General features: G+C 41.3%; 3 protein-coding genes across 4 annotated transcripts; 2 read left to right on the plus strand and 1 right to left on the minus strand.

The window, feature by feature from the left end:
* The first annotated feature begins 1,153 nt into the window (after positions 1-1,153).
* On the plus strand, positions 1,154-4,735 carry LOC113591873 (endothelial differentiation-related factor 1 homolog). The gene is made up of 5 exons (XM_027032555.2): positions 1,154-1,334; positions 1,741-1,792; positions 2,705-2,865; positions 3,129-3,222; positions 3,441-4,735. The coding sequence occupies exons 1-5, from the start codon at positions 1,257-1,259 to the stop codon at positions 3,500-3,502; spliced, it is 447 nt and encodes a 148-aa protein (XP_026888356.1). The 5' UTR covers positions 1,154-1,256; the 3' UTR covers positions 3,503-4,735.
* A 664-nt stretch (positions 4,736-5,399) lies between these two features.
* Positions 5,400-15,430, minus strand: dqx1 (DEAQ box RNA-dependent ATPase 1). 2 transcript variants are annotated; one of them, XM_027032553.2, is made up of 12 exons: positions 15,149-15,430; positions 13,417-13,779; positions 12,651-12,844; positions 12,353-12,518; positions 8,997-9,227; positions 8,666-8,765; positions 8,095-8,253; positions 7,605-7,796; positions 7,291-7,416; positions 6,586-6,776; positions 6,309-6,499; positions 5,400-5,976 (listed from the first exon to the last, which is right to left on the minus strand). In XM_027032553.2, exons 2-12 carry the CDS (start codon positions 13,714-13,716, stop codon positions 5,781-5,783), a joined length of 2,046 nt encoding a protein of 681 aa, XP_026888354.2. In that variant the 5' UTR covers positions 13,717-13,779; positions 15,149-15,430; the 3' UTR covers positions 5,400-5,780. The 2 variants fall into 2 exon arrangements, with proteins under 2 accessions (XP_026888354.2, XP_026888353.2); XM_027032552.2 differs by having other exon boundaries at positions 8,997-9,293; positions 12,131-12,518.
* A 1,775-nt stretch (positions 15,431-17,205) lies between these two features.
* Positions 17,206-18,959, plus strand: oxt (oxytocin). Its single transcript, XM_027032565.2, has 4 exons — positions 17,206-17,296; positions 17,623-17,747; positions 17,963-18,167; positions 18,584-18,959. The coding sequence occupies exons 2-4, from the start codon at positions 17,625-17,627 to the stop codon at positions 18,712-18,714; spliced, it is 459 nt and encodes a 152-aa protein (XP_026888366.2). The 5' UTR covers positions 17,206-17,296; positions 17,623-17,624; the 3' UTR covers positions 18,715-18,959.
* The last annotated feature ends 274 nt before the right edge of the window (positions 18,960-19,233 follow it).

Genomic DNA, 19,233 nt, shown 5'->3' on the forward strand with positions numbered 1-19,233 from the left:
TCGTTTCTGGATTTTTTTTTTGCTCAGGTCCATGCAATGAATTTCTGCTAGTGTTACAGTGAGCTTTAGTAGGTGTTTATTTTGACCTCTGTTGGGTGTTTTTGCTTTGTTTTTCAGATGCTGAGATTTGTGTTTTTTAATATGCCTTCAGCCAAGTATGTCTTTACAGAAGGGAGTTTAATGTCTGGTGTGCAATTTCATTTGTAATTTCATAAAGTGGGGTCCCTACATAATTGCTCCATTTTCTTTCTTTTTTTTTTTGTACTACTTCTGGGTTGAGGGCCTCACTTTGTTTGGGCAGAGTGGCTGTGGCCGAGATAATTTTGCCTGGCTGGTGTACGGTGCCTAAAGAGACTCGGTGTAGAGAGACTAGGTAGTTTGGTTTGTTAGTGGGAACTGCTGTGTGGTTTAACTCCATTCTTGGGGTGTTTCTTACCCCTGTTGTATTTGCCTTGTGTTCATTTATGGCTTCTGGTGTTAGGCAGTTTATTCAGACTCCATTTGAGGACTTGCTGGAACTTGTAAGCCATTATGATGTTGGGTTGTCTATTACTGACAAGCAGTAGGAAGAGACTTCTATTTGTGATCATTTACATAAATTTTGAGAGTGTGTATCAATTTTTGTATGTTGTTGTTCTACTGGAATTTCCTGGAATTTAACCTAGAGATATAACTACTATGGAGAGACCTGTGTCCAAATCAGTGTTTTTAACCACTAGCAGCAGTCCCTGTGTGGCTACACATTCTACTTGTTGAAACAACACATAAGGGTCAAGCTGCAGCAACATACAAGCAGACTTTGTTAATAAAATGAGAGATAAGATGATGGCTAACCCACTTCCACCTATAGGCTGCATATATTAATTATTTAGTCTATGCTTCAACCAAAAGAAAGCCTGCTTCTGGGTGTACACTGACCAGGAGTGGCCAAGTCTGGTCCCGATGGTATACCACCCTGCAGAACTTATTATAAGTCCCTCAGTAACATCTCCGCATTAGAACCAGTGGTGCAAAAATAGGGTTGGAACTAAGCTCTAATGGGCGGTACACCTCCAGGACCGGACTTGGGCACCCCTGCTTTAGGGGAAATGGAATCTACTTCGCTTTCTAAGCTGCAATAACGGAAAATAGACACTACGTGGCACTGCGGATATGTTTTATAGAGCCTACATATAATATGATTAGCAAGGCAGCTAGCCATTTCACACTGTAAATAGTAGTTTTGACGGCTGACTCAACAGCAACACTTGGAAACTATGGCAGAAAGCGACTGGGATACAGTGACTGTCTTGAGGAAGAAGGGTCCTTCTTCAGCACAGGCTAAATCAAAGCAGGTCGGCGTCAGTGAATGTAACCAGGGTTTGATATCTTACTTATTTTCAGGGAAAGAACGAGGCCCCCATGTTCTTCACATTGCGTTAGCTCACCGTGTTAGAAACAAAGCACAACTGGCTAGCCAGCTAGCTATAAGCTAGCTAACTTAGTTCTGTTTACAGAGATGACTACCGTTAGCTAGTTAACTATTTACCCTAGCTAGCAAACTAGTATAAATATTTATTTAGCTAGTTAATAAAATGTATTTATCTAGAATTTTGGGACAGTGCCATTTTTAAATGTTATACTTTACGAATTTCGTAATTACCAAACCTAGGAAATCGAACTCGTGTGTGGTGTTCTGTTTATCAGCGTTTCAGCTGTTACTCTACTGACATCCCTAACTAAATTCAACTTAATTTCCAGGCTGTCATCTCTGCCCAGAGACGTGGAGAAGAGGTGGAAACCTCCAAGAAATGTAAGGTTATTGTAAATAAATTAGTGTAAATATGTTCCATATGGATACATTGATATGGAGAAATTGAATGTGATTAACAACTTTACATCTTAAAACGTTAATTATGATATCAGTGGTAATGTAATGACTTGAACATGTTTTATTTGGACATAACCCTTGATGCAAGTGTATAAGTAGCTAGTTCGTACAACTACAGGGCATGGCGTTTTATCGATCTATTATGAATCTCATCCAAAAGCAGTAGCTGTAAACTTGGAAATTCTTGACCCTTTAGCTTAGTGATCCTTTGATTAGTCAGTATGAAAGATTCTGATAATACATGTTCCCATCTGGTAATATCCATTCATATCATTCCAAATTTTTAAGCTTTTCATGTTGCTGAGGTCATGTTGCAAAGACCTAGCTTTTGAGGGTGGATATGTTTGTTACACGGCCGTGTTTGGAAATGACTGAAAATACGCCTTTTACTGTATACCTGTTTGATTATGAAATGAGAAAGGAAACAAAAGTACAAATGTTCCTATCTGCCAGAAGCACACCTGCTACGGATTTTGATGGATGCTGTATTGATCACCAAAGAAGAAAACATGGCTCTAGGTTATATGAGCTAGGAAATGGGTAATGTAAGACATGCCACATACTGTTCACCCACTTAATAAGTAAAATGTAGGATCACCTAAGTAGAGGCATTTTTATTTGTCTTGAATAAGCGTTCATGTTTCCGTTCCATAAATTTGAGGCTGGTCTTTATCATCAGTTGAAAGTGCCCTGTGTAGATGTAAAGGAGATTCATCTAGAATGAAAATGTCCTTCGCTATAGGGGGTGTGGCACCTCATACTCATGTCACAGACTATCAGACTGTGAGTATGATGCCTGTGGTGGTGGGTTTTTTAAATTTATTTTGGACTCAGGGGCGGCAGGACAGAATAAGCAGCATTTGGTGACTAAGAACACAGCAAAACTGGACAGGGAGACGGAGGAGCTGCACCATGAAAGAGTGCCATTGGAGGTGGGCAAGGTGATCCAGCAAGGCCGACAGAACAAAGGAATGACTCAGAAAGACCTCGCTACTGTAAGTGAGCTTCGTTTAAATCAGGTCAGGAGAAAACTGAGACATGTATATTAACTGAGTGGCTCATGTCAAATTAAATAAATTGATCTTTATTACAGCATATATTAAAAAATGCATCACAAAATGAATTCAGCATATTAGTTAGGGAATGGTGTTTGATATTATATGCACTTTCTGAACAAATCGTTTACATGTGATATCAACTTCAGTTCGTGATCAGGCTCCTTTTGAGAAATAATGAGACTATTGTGTCCATTCACCAGAAAATTAACGAGAAGCCTCAGGTCATTGCTGACTACGAAAGTGGAAAAGCAATACCCAACAACCAGATTATGGGCAAGATAGAGAGAGCCATTGGTAAGGCATCTAGGTCTATGCGATACCCTGTGATTCTATAAGCAGTTTAACATGCAGCAAGCATTGACTGTTTAAGATCATATCCCTGTGATGCACATTATTTTAAAACCAAGAACATATGGATACAGATACACTTCTGAAATATTTTATGTAAACCTTTAAGCCCTTCAGAGACATTAAGACCTCAGCTAATTAGCAAATGGTTCTCTTTTTTAAAGGACTGAAACTGCGTGGTAAAGATATTGGAGAACCACTGGAGGCCAAATCCATGAAGAAATGAGAACAAAGCCTCGAAATCAGCCCCTCCCTGTTTCTCCTTAGTCAGTTGTCCCACACCCTGAGAACAGCCCCTCCCTGTTTCTTACTCCCTGCTCAGGTGTCCTACACCCCAAGGACCTGATTTATGCTTGTCCCACAAAACTTGAGTGTCGAGGCATATCACCTGAATTACATTAATGCAAACAGAAAACAAGTTGCATTTGCTATCACTTGGATGCAGCAATATTGTGTGTATGCAAGTTTCTGAAGCTCCACTGAGTGACATGTATATTAACTGCTGACAGTACCAGTGTAGGATAATGACTGATCACTTAGTAAATACAGAAACATTCTATTTGAAAGATGCTGAACAAGACTAAATTTACTGATGAATATTGTGCACTGCCTCCTGTTGTTTTGGAGTAGAAAGAGGCACCATGTATAATAACTAGCCTGAATACTTCAGGTGGCGTGCTTGCCATTAGAGAACCCAGGCCCTTGGTTGCGCAGAATGCATAAATCAGCCTTACCTGATTAAATAACTAACACTTTTGAACCCTTTGACCATCCCCTGCTCCACTTCCCTTTCCCTGGGCTGATCTCATTTGGGTCTTGCTTTAGGACCTGGTGCTTAACTGCTTTTAGAAGCTGCATTATTAAAATGTCAATCAGAACAGCTATTCAAAATAACAGAATGACACAGTTGCAAGACTTGATTCCTGAGTGCTGTAAGGCCTCTGGTAAGTTATTAGCATTAAACCTGGTTTTCTTTTGGAGGTGGTCATTAACAAATGTAATTTCGAATGATGTAATAAAGTTATGTAAAACAACATGTAATCTGATTTTGGTATTACTCCATTAAAGTGGTGTTATTTTAAGATGTTTTCCTTACTCTGGCAATGAAGAGCAAGTCATCTTGAGGCAGCAGGTTAAAATTGTTCAGTTGCCAGTTCGATGCACAATGTAGGGAGCACTACAAAAAAACAGCAGTTGTCTGCTACTGATTTGAAATTCCTTTGCCACAGAAGGATGTTTTAATATTTATTAAATACCTAAAAATCAAAAGTGGTACAGCTCTTTGCATGAGCAGTTTCAGATATAAAGTGACTTTTTTTCTTTTGAGAGAAATCTCAATGTCATATCAGAGGAAAAACTTCATTACTCCAAATTGCTGATTGAGGTTATGGCTAACATGTAAAAATAAACAAAATTGTATAGGCAATCTATTGATTTTCTTGTGATGAAGACAATTCAGCATGTTATGCAACATGGTATTGCCCTTTGTAGACCAGCCAATGAGACCTATAACAGGAAATACTCCCATGATATGCAAACCTAAATTTTAAGTACACCTTTGCTGAAACATTCATACCTAAGTCGTGAAAAATCAATTTTTTTAAAATCAAATATTTACAAACCCACAATTTGCACACATTTCAATATTAACAAGTAGAGGGATAAATGACAGCAGATCATAAAGTTCACAGTAAAAAAAAAAAAAAAAAGAAAAAACATCCCTAGCCAACAAAACAAGCATTTTGCCATATTAGGGCTTGAGTAAACAGCACCCTGAGAAACCATAGTGACCAATATCTAGCAAAAAGACTCCTTGAAGTTCAGGTTACCCTGATTATCATCTTATCACAACTGGTTTATGTATCAATATGGAGAGGACAAGAAAAGCACTCTGGTTTCAACTATTCACCACCGCTCAAAGAACACGCAATGGAAAGGGAACATACATACACCCTCTGGATCAGAACATCAGATCTTTTTTTGTTGTTGTCCTGCTGGGACCAAGGGGATGTCACCCTCATTAAATGTAGTGCTACAGCTACAGTATCTATACAGTATGTTTTCCATTAGTGAGGATTCTCCCTTTAATTCATGTGTCGCCCCCCCACCCCCCCACCCCCCGGCCGGGGACTACAGTGACTTCTTCTGTATATTATTGCTTGATGCATGTACACTTATGTACAGATCGCATTGTTATTCCTGTATAAAAGTTCATCGTCAACTAATTTTTCATTTTTAAAAAGTGGATTTTAGCACTTTCACAGCAAAAGTGAATCCAGGCCAAACCAATTTAGGCTGCTAAACAGCTACCTTACATCTCATACTTCCATACTACCTTACATCTCATACTTCAGAACTTTGTAAAGTTCTTAGATACAGTAAGAGCACTGTGGCCCTCAAACTCTGATTCTACTTGACAGCTGGGTCTGTGCAGCAGAGGGCGGAAATCTAGAACCTGTTTTGCTTGTGCAATGTGAACGAAGGATGCAGCAGGCTGGAGTGTGTCACTGCAGCAAACACATCTCAGTAGTGAACTGGTCACGGTGCTCCCCTGGCCGCTCTGCATGCCTCTTGTCTGCCGTCTCTCCGTTCTCCTGTTCATGTGGCGAGGCAAGACTCTCTCTGATCTCCATCAACAAGTCTTTCCCTTCGCTGGGTGGAAGGTTGCCCAAGTAGTACTGAGGGGCAAATTCAACCAGCCTATATGAGAACACATACAAAAGAGCATGTCACAGGTTGTAGTTTACTTTATAATTCAATATTTTCACATACTGGACCATTTTGACTAATCAGATGTGTCTTTATTGTCTTTTTGAAACACACGTGCAGAGGGATGCCTGTCTGAGGTGTGTTAGAAGCTGTATCAGATAAAAACCTGCTCTGAGTGAGGGCCCTGAGGACTACATAGGCAAGCTCTGGGCTAAAATGCCAATTTCCAGTCTGCAGTTGGATTTCAAAAGAATCAGCAATGCATACCACACTGCCACAGGCAGACAAGCAACAGCAGGCAACGACCCTGCAGACAGACTCACATGTGCGGGTGGACCTCCGAGGCGGTGCAGATGCAGTTGTCATGGGAGATGGTGAAGTCGTGATAGAGGACCCAGGCGGGAGGGCTGGGCCGAGGCTGGCGGCACATGTATGTGGAGAAGGGATGCATGTGTGCCACATGGCGGTGCGTCAACAGTAAGTAGTTCCCTAAGCCATCTACATCATGGGCGACCTAAAAGAGGACCAGCAACTATCAGGAAGGTTTCGGTGCTAATGGTGACTTGAGTTCAGAACAGTCTGAACATTCCAACAGGCTACCTTTAGGAAGAACCCTGAGATGAGAGCCCGCTTTATATTCAAGATGTTGTCCTGGCAACCAAAGGCAGGAGGTGAAACCGGCAACTCAATTCGCTGCATTACTTCCAGTAGCTCTGCCCTAATCACCACGGCCAACTGAAGCGCAGAGGCATTGAGGAAATTGGTGATGCACCACGCTTCGTCCTCGTTGTCTGTTGCGAGAAATGATGCAAACAACAATTTTCCATTATTTTTATACTTTCTTGTGTTTAGAGGAACTCTGAATTGCTGAAACATCTGCACACATTTATCTCTGCTGTGCTATTGCTTGGAGGTACTGAAGGCAGTCGTAGACATACTGTCACTGTCATAATGTACTGCCCTGCAATAGTTTTCTCTGCACAACACTAGTATCATCTGCATCAACAGCAAACATAGTAAGAAAAAACTGATTCGCTGTTAGCCCAATGTTCCCTTATTTTATCTATTTTTAATCAATTGTTTTATTTTCTTTTGTTGTTGTTCTTACATTGATTAAAAACAAAAAGATTTCATCATACCCCTCAAAATGTCTATACCAGTGTGCTAGTGCATGATGCTAATTCTTCATACTTATCAAATTTCACATCACAAAAATCTAAACACTGTAATATGATTATGTATCATTATATCGTTTTATGACATTTTTCCCCATATTGCCCATCCCTAGGTTTTGGTTAAACTCACTCTGTAGGTAGGCATTGTAGACGTTGATGAGGGTGAGGTGGTCTCCCTCCGGGTGCATAAACAGCCGTCTGTGAGTTGCGGCTGTCTCCTCTTTGTTTGGTGGAGGCGTTGCAAAGCACGGCGAAGCTGTGAAAAGACCACACCAATTCACTTCCTTTAAATACAGGTCAAACAAACAAGCCTGGAGAATATCCAGACCAAATAGTTGTTACAATTTCAAGCAATACCTACTCCCATTTGTGTAAAAGAATAATTAAGACATGAACTGACCATGGAAGGCTAAATGATTTATACTTTGTGGACATCCTGTTTACCAGTGAGCATTGCAGCTATGGTGAGCAGCTCACTGACGCAGTCAAACTCGCAGGCGGCAATAAGGGCTTTGGCCAGCGGTGGCTCCAGGGGGAGCTCAGACATGATGATGCCCACTTCAGACAGATTGCCATCGTCATCCAGAGCAGCCAGATAGTCCAGGTCCTCCAGAGCCTGCATCAGAGCCTCTGGAGCTACAGACAGACAGAGAGAGAGAGAGATTTGACCACTTGTCTTGTTAGGACTAGAGCCTGACCCAACCTGTGTTCTGTCTAATTGGCTATAATGACTCCTGAAAGCCGACGACACTAGCTGAAATGTTCATTTTTGTCCTCCCTACTGATTTAATTTTTAACATTCATTTAAAGTAATTACTTTGAAGGTAATTTAAAGAGATATTTTAGCCAGTGTGGTTTTTTTTTTAAATTACCTATTAAGCAATTAAGCATGTGATTGGGCAGATGACTGCCCAAAACAATGTAGTGTTCCCACCTGGCCGGTCCAGGAACTTGCACTGGCCCATGTCGGCTATGTCCAGCCTCTTGAGGAGGAGGACCAGGTGGCTGAGGTTGGCCTCAGCAACTCCGGGACAGCGAGCTTCAGGCATCCCCTCCTCATACAGGGACTGAGGGTACAGACGAAAACACACTCCTGCAACAGAGAGTGACCTACACTCAAACCTACTGTCAAACCAAACCAGAGATCACTGTACGTTTTCTACCCTCCAAGTGAGTTGAATCGGGTCAAAAAGTAATCAGTAATTATCAGATCCTTTGTTAGTGAAGTCTGATGCTTTGCAAAGACCACTAAAACAAATTCTGTATATTCTGAAGCATTATGTGCTGAATTTCTGAGGTCTACAGAGTTCAGCATACAAATCTTCAGTTTGGCCAGAATGCTCCTCTTCAGTTCAGTTTTATCTGACTAGCACTGTAATGGTGGGCTTCAAAGTGGAGCACTGTTCTGGGCCTGACCCTACTGAGAAGGAAGTTGGCAGAGTGGAAGGAGATAATCATTGCCAGGTTTCGAGAACTTTGTCATGGTACTAACGAGAAGGGCTCACCTGGCAAACTGCTGTTTACTCTCCGAGATCGTGTGTCTGCCTGGTGCTTGCTGATTGGTCGCTGAAGCTGAGAGTCTGCTCGGATTTGCGGGTTGTACACCTGGAATTCCAGAGAGGAACGAGCAAGTTGGGGGGCTTGCATAAGTGTTTCTGAATGTAGACTAGACTGTTTAATACACTGTTTATATAACATTTAATATATATATTTTTTTTCCATTTGCAAATTAACCTGTTGACTAAACAATTGTTTTAGTAAACATGTTTAGTAAACATGTTTTACATTTGGCTAAAAGAGTTTGTGAACATTGCTTTGCCCTATCGATCAACTCACAGTTTTGAGCTGGAGGCCTGTGTCGATGACGTAGCGGATGCCGGGCAGAGAGAAGGAGGCCTCTCCAAGAGCGTCCGAAAGGATGACCCTCCGTCTCAAACCGGGTCCCTGTTCGCCGTCCAGGCTGCCCTGCTCCTCTTCTCCCGGCTTGGCCTGGCCCTCTGCCGTCTCCATGTCGTACACATGCTGCGCGTCCCCGCCGAGGCCGGCATGGAGTGGCAGCACCTGCAGCACCCCCAGCTGGGGACTCAGGGCCACAGCCTCCTTCTCCAGCAGGGACGCACACTCGCCGATGTCCTAAGAGCAATGCAGAGGTTGGCTGAGGGGCATGAAAATAAGGATGCAGAGTGCAGTACTGGCTTGTTGTAGATATTTTCCACGTGAACAGATAAGTAATCAAATCCAGTATTTTCCTCACATTGTGAACACTGAAGAAGGCTGTGTAACTCTGACATTCAGCAGGCCAACTCTTTTTTATAGCCTAAAATGTACTACATGTATATGCTGACATAGCTAGGTGGGGCAGTTAATTCAATAGCAATGCATATCACAGGCTGCATCCACATTCTCTACTTTAAATTGTGTGACATTTACATTTACAACATTTGGCAGACACTCTTATCCAGAGTGACTTACAAAAGTGCTTTGTTATTTACTCATAGAATACATCCTAGCCAGTAGAATAGGTTAGAGTCCAAGATACCAATGATCTAAAATGATGCTGAAATACAGGGATCAGTGCTGAAGCCTAGAAGTGCAAAATGCATAAGCTCTATCTCAGACAACAATCAGTGCAATAAACAATAAGTACTAGAGTTTCAGTTAGTCAACAGAGGAGCAGTCAACATCAGTGCAATAAACAATACCCTATAATAAGTACTAGAGTTTCAGTTAGTCAACATAGGAGCAGGGTCAGTGGTCATTTAAATATTCCACAAATAGATGGGTCTTCAGCCTGCGTTTGAAGACAGAAAGGGACTCTGCTGTTCAGACAGCAAGTGGAAGTTCATTCCACCATCTAGGATCCAAGACAGAGAATAGTCTCGATGCTTGTCTTCCATGAGAATTGAAGCATGGTGTTTCAAGCTGAGCCATATTTAAGATTTTAAATACTCAAGGTATGGATCAGGCTTTGACCACTGACATCAAGTATGGAGGGGCTGGTCCAAGCATAAAGGTTTTTAATCTGATGTGAGCAGCTACTAGAGGCCAATGAAGGGAGCGCAGCAGTGGAATGACGTGAACTTTGGAAGATTGAAGAGCAGTCATGCTGCTGCACTCTGGACAAGTTGTAGAGGGCTGATGGCTCTTAGTGGAAGACCATCAAGTAGCAAGTTGCAGTAGACTAGTTTTCAAATTACAAGAGACTGCACAAGTACCTGGGCAGCTTCCTGTGAGAGAAAGGGCAGAATCCTTCATGTGTTACAAAGGAGAAATCTGCAAGACCGGGTCAGATTTGAGTTGAGGACAACAACTTAGTTAAGCCCAGGCTATGATTAGGTGGTGATACCAGGGAGTTCATGAAGGAAAGTGTGAGGTCATGGTAAGGGCTAGGAGTTCCTGGGATGTACAGAAGTATGAGACTGTTATAAGACTGTTTCTCAAAACCTTCAGTTCAAAAACAAAATGTCTCTGTGTCATCACTTTCCATGACTTTACAGCCTCCAGAATTATTCCTTTTCTTTACTGAGCAGTTGCAAGTAGTGCCAAAGCAATATGCCATATGCATTGGTTCTGTAGTGATCTCATTGAAAAAGATCCCATTTTGCCCCCATTTTGATACCATTTTGTTTCAACACACTCTGGAACAGTAAAACATTTTCCGCTCAGCAAAATTCAGGCCACTTACTCTGCGATGCCTTAAATCCCTGCTTCATAGACAACTCAGGGCGGAAGTAATACTTAATATGTGCAGGTTGCTAAGAGCAGATGGTTTACTTGTTTTTGTTATCATATCACTGAAAATGAAAAAAAATAGTGTTGTAGAGCCTTAATGGGCTCTCAAAAACACAGTTCACCTATTTGTGACAGCTATCTCTGCTCTTCCATTACTGCACTAGGAGGCAGATAATGTATGTTGTGGGAACAGGTGAGGCTGTGCCAATATTGACAAAGGAGGAGTGGATCTGTGTATTTTGTGTGAGAGACAATTAGAATCAAATGCATTAGATGAATGTTTGTAAGACTGTTCATAAATATACTTCTATCAGATAAAACGTTATGTAGTGTTGTCCTTATTTACTAGATATTAACCTGATAAAAAAGGGTCATATATATACACACCTAAATTGTTGTTTGTACATGTGTTTTACAGTGATGAAGGGATCTGTCACTCGAGACCTGGCAAGATCCAACCAATTCATCCCCTTTGATGGGAGTAAACAATCTTAGTGGTGTCACACACCAGACACCCAATACTCCCCCCTCCCCGAGTCACAAGGCAGATAGAGTTCCACAGTGGTACAGAGAAGGAGAGAGAGAGGGAGAGAGAGGGTGCACGGTAGACGGACGCGGCTGAGATGAACATAGCCTACACGGAGATAAGCAGACGTTGAGAGTAATACGTGCGAAATAACAGTGGATTGGATAAACTAAGAATTCCACTAACATGTCAACCTTTTATTAGGCAGTTAGCCACCACTTCTGAATAAAACCCTCATGAGTACACGTTTAAGCTTCCAAATTTGTATTTTTGGTGGCCCTTTGATGTTCTCCCTGAGGGTATTATGAATACAGTTTCTGGGGTAATTATTAAATTTCCAACGCATTTATTTACCTCTTGTCAAAGATAACAATGGACCTAGAAGTATAAAATGTAATTCAAGATACCGAAACAGAAAACCAAGATAAGCCTGAGGGACAGAGATGAAGGGTCTTATTTTACTCATACTGGCACACAAAAACACTAATCTGAGCGTCACCTAGCATTAAAGGGGCACTCACCTACAACAATTCAGGACCCCGTTTCCCAAAAGCTTCATATTGTTAAGATCATCTTAAACAAGAGAGAGTGTTCAATGTAATACTTGTGCTACCATTTAAGGATGGTCTTTATGTTACGATGCTTTTGGGAAACCCAGCATAGGTCAGCAAAATTACGAAGCAATGGGATTAAACCATCCAGGGTTACATACGTGGACACTGGGGAGGAAGACCAACATGTCTCCCTCCTCTCCCCGCCGGTGGAGGTCTAGCACCATCTGGCACGAGACTGTGGCCAGGTCTCGGCTGGCGGGCGGATCCCGGTACACCGTCTCGACTGCAGGCTTTTGCGGCGGTGGGGGGACAGCTAGGTGCGGCACTCCCTCGCCCAGGAAGGTGGCGATGGTGGGGGCCGCCTGGGGGGCTGCGAGCACCACCACGCGAAGGTCACCGCGTTGCCGGCACACATCCCGCAGAAGGCCCAGGAGCACGTCTGTGGCCACCGTGCGCTCCTGGGCTTCATCCACCACCAGAATGCCGTACTGACGCAGCATCGGGTCTGACATCATCTCCTCCAGAAGCAGCGAGTCAGTCATGAAACTGGCCAGGGAAACATTCAGACACTGAGCTGGAGTAAGTGCACACTGAAAGGGTTTGGGTATGGGATTTCGATGCTGTATATTCACAATCATTTTAAGGCATGGAGCACCACGAAAGATGGGGCTTGCTTACCGCAGTAGAGTGTCTGGGGTGCAGCCATCATCGTGGGGGACTCTGTAGCCCACCTCAAGGCCCAGACTCAGGTCCATCTCATCTGCCACACGGATGGCCAAGCTACAGGCGGCTGCCATGTATGGCTGGGAGCAGCAAACAAGGCCCTGAGAAAACTGCAGGGATAGTGCATACTCCACACACCACTGAGGCACCTACACAAACCACACACAAACACATACACAGCCAAATACCATGGTCAATACACATGAGTGTGAAGCTTTTGTAATGTGCCTTAAAGTTTCTCTAATAATGGTCTAATTAAATGAACAACAAGCACAAACTTACTGAATACATTATAATTATAATTTCAATTTGCATATAGAAACTAGGCTGATGAAACCAAGACAAAGAGAAAGCGTGTTAATATTTAAGAGGTTCTAGATGTGTCCAAGTGTGTGTTAGTATGTGAGAGGGTCTAGATGCGTCCAAGCTTGTGTTAGTACGTGAGAGGGTTTAGAGGTGTCCAAGCGTGTGTTAGTACGTGAGAAGGTCTAGATGTGTGCTAGCGTGTGTTAGTATGTGAGAGGGTCTAGATGTGTGCTAGCGTGTGTTAGTACGTGAGAGGGTCTAGATGTGTCCTAGCGTGTGTTAGTACGTGAGAAGGTCTAGATGTGTGCTAGCGTGTGTTAGTACGTGAGAGGGTCTAGATGTGTGCTAGCGTGTGTTAGTATGTGAGAGGGTCTAGAGGTGTCCTAGCGTGTGTTACAGGGGGATAACGCCTTACTTGGGTGCTCTTGCCAGTGCCACCCTCTCCACTCAGCACCACCATGCTGTGGGTCTCTAGGTGCTCTAGCAGGCTGTACTTCAGGCTGCACACAAGCAGACTCCGCCGCTCCTCCAGCAGCGAGTAGTAACGCGAGGAGAAGGGCAGCCCGTCATACGGGTTCACTTCCAGGTCGGCCAGCTCACCCTCTCCTCCCTCTGCCCCTCCCTCCAGGTCCTCAGACAGCAGCGAGGACACAGAGAGGTTGTCCAAAGGAGGTAGGCTAGGGCTGGCCTTTCTGACTGCTGGGGACCACGACATGGCAGCAGAGAAGCAGAGAGGGCCAAAGACTGATACCTGAGGAGCTCAGGAAGTCACAATTACCTGTGGAGTGACAGAGATTTCTAAGATTCAAAAGCATACAAGAAAATTAGGCATTTCATGTAGAAAAAGGCCTTGTTACTGTGTAATATATTAGTAGTAATGTCTTCCATCAGGAAGCAGTTTTAAAAAGTCCTGATGTATGAGGACACTGGGTTTATTTTCATCTAACTTTTTAAAATGCTGACCTCATATGAGCTCACAGCATTTCAAGAGGTTAATTAGGAGCACAAGAATGAGCAGGGACAGTCTGGCTATGACAGTCTGATTAAAACAACTGTTTTTAATCACTGAGAAGTTTGGCAACTCTAGTAAGCTAGCAATTCTCTATGGCTGTGACACTCTACACATTTTAGGTATGTCAACATATGCCCTCTGGCCATTTGCACAAACGTTCCTCAGCTGATGTCCACACTGTGTTTGGCATAGGTTTTTTATAACACATACAGCTACAAATACAGCTGGCACACACAAGATCTGGATGAGCTATAAGAACATATGCAAAGATGACATCCATGCAAACTTCCTTGGCATAGCTTTCACTATGAAACACTCTCCATCTGTGTGCGTTTTTGTTTGTTTTTTTATTAAATGCTATGCTAGGGTGTAGTCAAACATAACTATTTATAAAACTAATTTGTACTATTAAAACAACATGTCACAAATTTAGATAAGAAAAACAGACTTCATATATTCAGAATTGGGTATAACTGGGGTAAATTCATAAGAACAGTTTTTGTTTTGTGTGTATCTGTAATTAACTGGCGTTCAGTTTAATTCCAACAGGACTTAAAAAAAACCAAAAAAAACAATTTAACGGTGGAAATGACTACCTGCAATCCTGTAGTGACACCAAAATGTTAATTTGACGACACAAAAAACTGTAGACTCAGGGGAGGTGCGGCTAAATGTAATGGCTAAAATGAGAGCATGTAGTACAAAGGATGAGCTGCAATGAGAGCATGTAGTACAAAGGATGAACTGCTACCACAGTTTAACAAAGCAGAGATAGTTCACTAAATGTCGTGAAACTAGTGTACACAATACTCACAACAGATTTACAGAATCTAAAATAAATAGCTACGATATGAACAGTAACCTGTGTCAGCAAAGGGCAACGGAATTAGCTAAAATGTACAAAGAGATTTGACAGAAAAAGTCAAAAATAGCCCTCTGGAACCTTTTCGTGGTGAAAAACAAGCCTGTCGAAGAAATGTGAATGTTGACCTAAGCAACAGCCGACGTGTCAACTGTCAAGTGTTGCAGAAGCAGAACGAACCGCTATGTTAAAGAATACAAGCCCGCATTTACACATTAGGACAGCACTAAAGCACGACAAAACAAATACACACAAAAAATAATGTTACTTTACCTTAAACACATGTCTCCAAAGGGCAACATTCAAACCCTTCGACTAGCACGCCTGGGCGAATATGTTACCGATGTTAATGCGCGGTCATATCGCTGTAACACTGGACTTTACGTCAACTACTGAAACGCAGGCTACCGCGTTGCCAACTACAGCATGCTATAATCCCATTAACAAAATATGAAATGGTATTATCTAAAGCTTAACTGTCCAGTTCTCAACAATTTCTGACTGTTGACGTTGGTCATCGGCCATTGAGTCCTAGCGAAACTCCGCCATCTTTGCTTTGCTCACCGTCTGCAGGTGGAGGTGGAGTCGAAGCACGAGGGAGGAGCTGGAACGATCGGACGGTATTTAAAAATCAAACCAAGTGCAGGTTACTAAGGACGAAAGGCTGTGCATGTTGATTTCAATATAAATACGCCAATATTCGTAAAATGAAGAATATACAACTTAAATGTTTGTATTTCCATTATTATTAGTAGTATTATTATTATTAGTAGTAGTAGTAATTTTAGATTTTATTTTAGGGTAATAATATCATTGTTTTATTAATTGTTTATGCCATTTATTATTTTATGATATGGTCCCATGGTTTCTTATTAACCCGCTTTTATGTTAAATACTAATTTTGCTAAAACACTTTGAGCTGCACTTTAATGGACACAATTTTAATATGTGTCTGAAAAAAAGAAAGAAAAAAAACAGCCTACATCACCTCACTTTGTTGTTAAGGTCAGGAGTTTGACATTGAAAAAAAAAATGTTAATAGCAATCATTTCATTTTGGCCTGGAGCAGGGGTTTTCTAATTAATTTAATTCTCCAGACACGTTCACTATTACAGCTTAATTAGAGATAAATGATTGAAAAGCAGAGGCGATGTGGCGGGTATGATAGTCACTGTTAGCAAGTGACCTCAATGACAATCTGCTTTTACATTTATTATACAATCTAAATTCTTCCCCTGCTATAATTAATTAATATTCTAGTTACTCATTTTAGTTAGACATTTAAGTACCCATGTAACCTGGACCAGAGACATGCAGGATACACTGTGTGATCCATCCAGTTAACAATGGAAAACCATAACTAACATAGCTAACGTACACTGCGACAAACAATCACCACCCAGTTTATTAGAAACATACATTACATAGAAACACCAGGTAAGTATGCAGTTGCAAGCTATAACCTTGGAATCTATAATATGACCATAATCTGTTACTATGATATTTATGATCACAATCAACCCTGCAGTAACAGTGACTAACATTTAAAAAAGATTACAGGATTTGGCCTATGTGTTTATCTAGAGCAACTTACACATATTTATCAGTATGATAGCACATGTCCTCCCTGGGCAACAAACTCATGCTCTTGGTTGATCACAACTTTACCTGCGCTATCAGGTGTGCTATAGGTCTATCAATTAATCCTATCCATCCTGTGGTCAATGGTCCTGTGGTCACAAACAAACCAGTAATGAGCAAAACCAAGGTGGCTGACAAATTGCATGGCTACATATGTTCTGTAGATAGTCATAAAATGTCCCTCTAAAATTAAAAAGTGACTAGTGAGTGGATTTTCTAATAATGTGGACGGTAAGTGTATAGCTAACATACATAACATATCTCCAAATATCATTGCTGACATTAGCACAAGGCAGAAGAGTGTCTTCTAGAAATGCTGAGTTTGTTCACACTTTCACACTTTTTGTCCAGTTTCATTCTAACAGCTAACAGATCCTTATGCAAGTTGGGTTTTTTTTGTTTTTTTTTTGCTGTATTTGCTTGCAGAGTTTTTGTAGCATTATCTGTGTTAAAAAAAAAAGTGTTTAGGCCAGAAATATCAGATCTTAACTTCATCTGCCTGATATTGTGCCTTGATCTTATGTATGATCACAAGCTGTATATTAATGACTCACATCCTCGTGCCTAGAACACACAGTGACCAGTCTTCTGCCCCAATCAGTTCACACAATTAATATGAGTCCAATTAAGGCTTTTTTGATTGAACTTAACAGGCAATGATGTGGTCAAGTCACGCTTTAAAGGAAACGTAGGGGTATAAAAAGGGACTTCTCATAGCTTGCAAATGAATATTATATACTACTGAACTGCTGTGTCATTTCCTATCATTGATCTTTCAAAGTAAGTATGGTATTTTGATGGGGTTTTGTTTTTGTTTTTTGTTTGTTTGTTTTTTTGGATTCAGGATATTTATTAGAATTATTTGGGCAGTCAGTACTGATGGTATAATTTAATGGTTTGATGGTATAATTTAATCCAGTACTTGGCTTTACTGTTTCTGGGAAACCACTATGTTGTAATTAATTATCAAATTACCACAGTGAATGGCTTAATTTCTACATTTACAGACTTTGTGGATTGCTGGCTAAGTTTTATCAGTGGATATTTTCATTTTTTCTGGTATCCTTTATGCTTCACTTCTACATTTCCCTCTGCCTTTCCCACAGAAATGTCTGGAACCCTGTTTACAGCCTTCTGCCTGCTGTGTCTACTGTCTGTTTGCACTGCTTGCTACATCTCCAACTGCCCCATCGGGGGAAAAAGAGCATTACAGGATGTTCCCTCTCGACAGGTTTTTACGTGATATTTTCCAGTATTTCCATACCATAACATCAGAAACAAAAACTTTAACGCAAAATGAAATAAACTCTGTACTGAGACTTGAATAGCTGTATCTAAATCACTAATGCATGGTAGGTTCAATAAAATAGAGGGTGAAAACAGCCAGCATTTGGGTTGACTGACATTATGTTTCGCGTACAAAGCTTTACGCTCATCTGTCCTTAGTGTATGGCGTGTGGTCCTGGAGACAAGGGCCGCTGCTTCGGCCCCAGCGTCTGCTGTGGGGAGGGAATAGGTTGTCTGCTGGGGAGTCCAGAGGCTATGCATTGCCTGGAAGAGGAGAACGTACCCTCTCCGTGTGAGGTTGGAGGGCGTCCTTGCGGCCCTGGCGTGGGTCGCTGCGCCGCCCCGGGAGTGTGCTGCCACTCAGGTCAGTTGCTGTTTTGTCTGTCCTCATGTAACTGGTATTATTTTCCTTGTTGATCACTAATATGTACAGTTTCAGCATCTGTACCTAGTTTATGCCAAAAAGTATGGTTAAATGTTATGTTTATATTAAAAACATTCATAAAACTCAGTACACTTTGGTAAAATATTTATGTGGCTAAAATATATTTGTATTACATGAAATACTCGATTGGTAGTGATTTTGGTTAATTGAATGTCTTTTCATTTCTATAATAACACAAACATGCCAGGATTTAAGTTTTTTATTTAACAAATGTTTTAGAGATTTGAGTTTGCTATTTAATATGAGCATCTTCACAAAACTTTGGACCATGACAAGAACCATTAATATTTACATCTGATCTCATGATACATCTGACATGCTGTTCTGTTCAATAGAGGGCTGCAGCATTGATCAGTCTTGTGTGGATGGAGAAAGTGACATCAGTCAACCAGCCACTAGCAAGGACCTCCTACTGAAACTTCTTCATTGGACGAATTACGCCCAGCCCTACAGGCTCTACCAATGAGATTTTAGTTGACATAATCTTTGTAGCGCAAACACCAGCCATGATGATTCTGAAAGACCATAGTCGAACTTTGTAAACAGATTTTGTAAATTTAAAAAATTGTAGATGCAAATCTAAAACGTGATCATAAAAGATGAACATAGTATTGCCTTTTGCTGACAGTATTGACCATAATTTTCTGCAACAATTAAAGTCAGAGACTTTCTGTTTTTGCATGCTTTACACTATATAAGATGATTCACTCAGTGTCTACAAATCAATAACATTGCATTTAAAATGTGAGTAACACATGACTATTGTGACATTGGCAAATCTAAAATCACATATGGAATATAGTCAGGCCCCACAGGTCAATATCACCCTTTACAGAGGAGAGGGTTAGGCTGCAATAGTGTCACAACTGATACCACAAGTAAAAATACCTCAAGTTTGGACAATGTTTAAAGGAAAACTGGGTAATAGTTAACTAAGAACACACATCTGCACTAAAAAACATAAAGCAATTTGCAGAGATGCTAC

The sequence above is a fragment of the Electrophorus electricus genome, chromosome 6 (genome assembly GCF_013358815.1).
Source record: "Electrophorus electricus isolate fEleEle1 chromosome 6, fEleEle1.pri, whole genome shotgun sequence".
Classification (NCBI taxonomy): domain Eukaryota; kingdom Metazoa; phylum Chordata; class Actinopteri; order Gymnotiformes; family Gymnotidae; genus Electrophorus; species Electrophorus electricus.

Excerpts from the sequence above, each read along its gene's own strand:
- LOC113591873 (XM_027032555.2), top strand. The coding sequence starts at position 1,257 with ATGGCAGAAAGCGACTGGGATACAGTGACTGTCTTGAGGAAGAAGGGT. Across the intron at positions 2,866-3,128 it reads CTCAGAAAGACCTCGCTACT|AAAATTAACGAGAAGCCTCA; the intron begins GTAAGTGAGCTT and ends TCCATTCACCAG. Across the intron at positions 3,223-3,440 it reads CAAGATAGAGAGAGCCATTG|GACTGAAACTGCGTGGTAAA; the intron begins GTAAGGCATCTA and ends TCTTTTTTAAAG.
- dqx1 (XM_027032552.2), bottom strand. The coding sequence starts at position 13,716 with ATGTCGTGGTCCCCAGCAGTCAGAAAGGCCAGCCCTAGCCTACCTCCT. Across the intron at positions 12,845-13,416 it reads GCACTGGCAAGAGCACCCAA|GTGCCTCAGTGGTGTGTGGA; the intron begins GTAAGGCGTTAT and ends TGGTTTGTGTAG. Across the intron at positions 12,519-12,650 it reads ACCCCAGACACTCTACTGCG|TTTCATGACTGACTCGCTGC; the intron begins GTAAGCAAGCCC and ends TTCCCTGGCCAG.
- oxt (XM_027032565.2), top strand. The coding sequence starts at position 17,625 with ATGTCTGGAACCCTGTTTACAGCCTTCTGCCTGCTGTGTCTACTGTCT. Across the intron at positions 17,748-17,962 it reads AGGATGTTCCCTCTCGACAG|TGTATGGCGTGTGGTCCTGG; the intron begins GTTTTTACGTGA and ends ATCTGTCCTTAG. Across the intron at positions 18,168-18,583 it reads GGGAGTGTGCTGCCACTCAG|AGGGCTGCAGCATTGATCAG; the intron begins GTCAGTTGCTGT and ends TCTGTTCAATAG.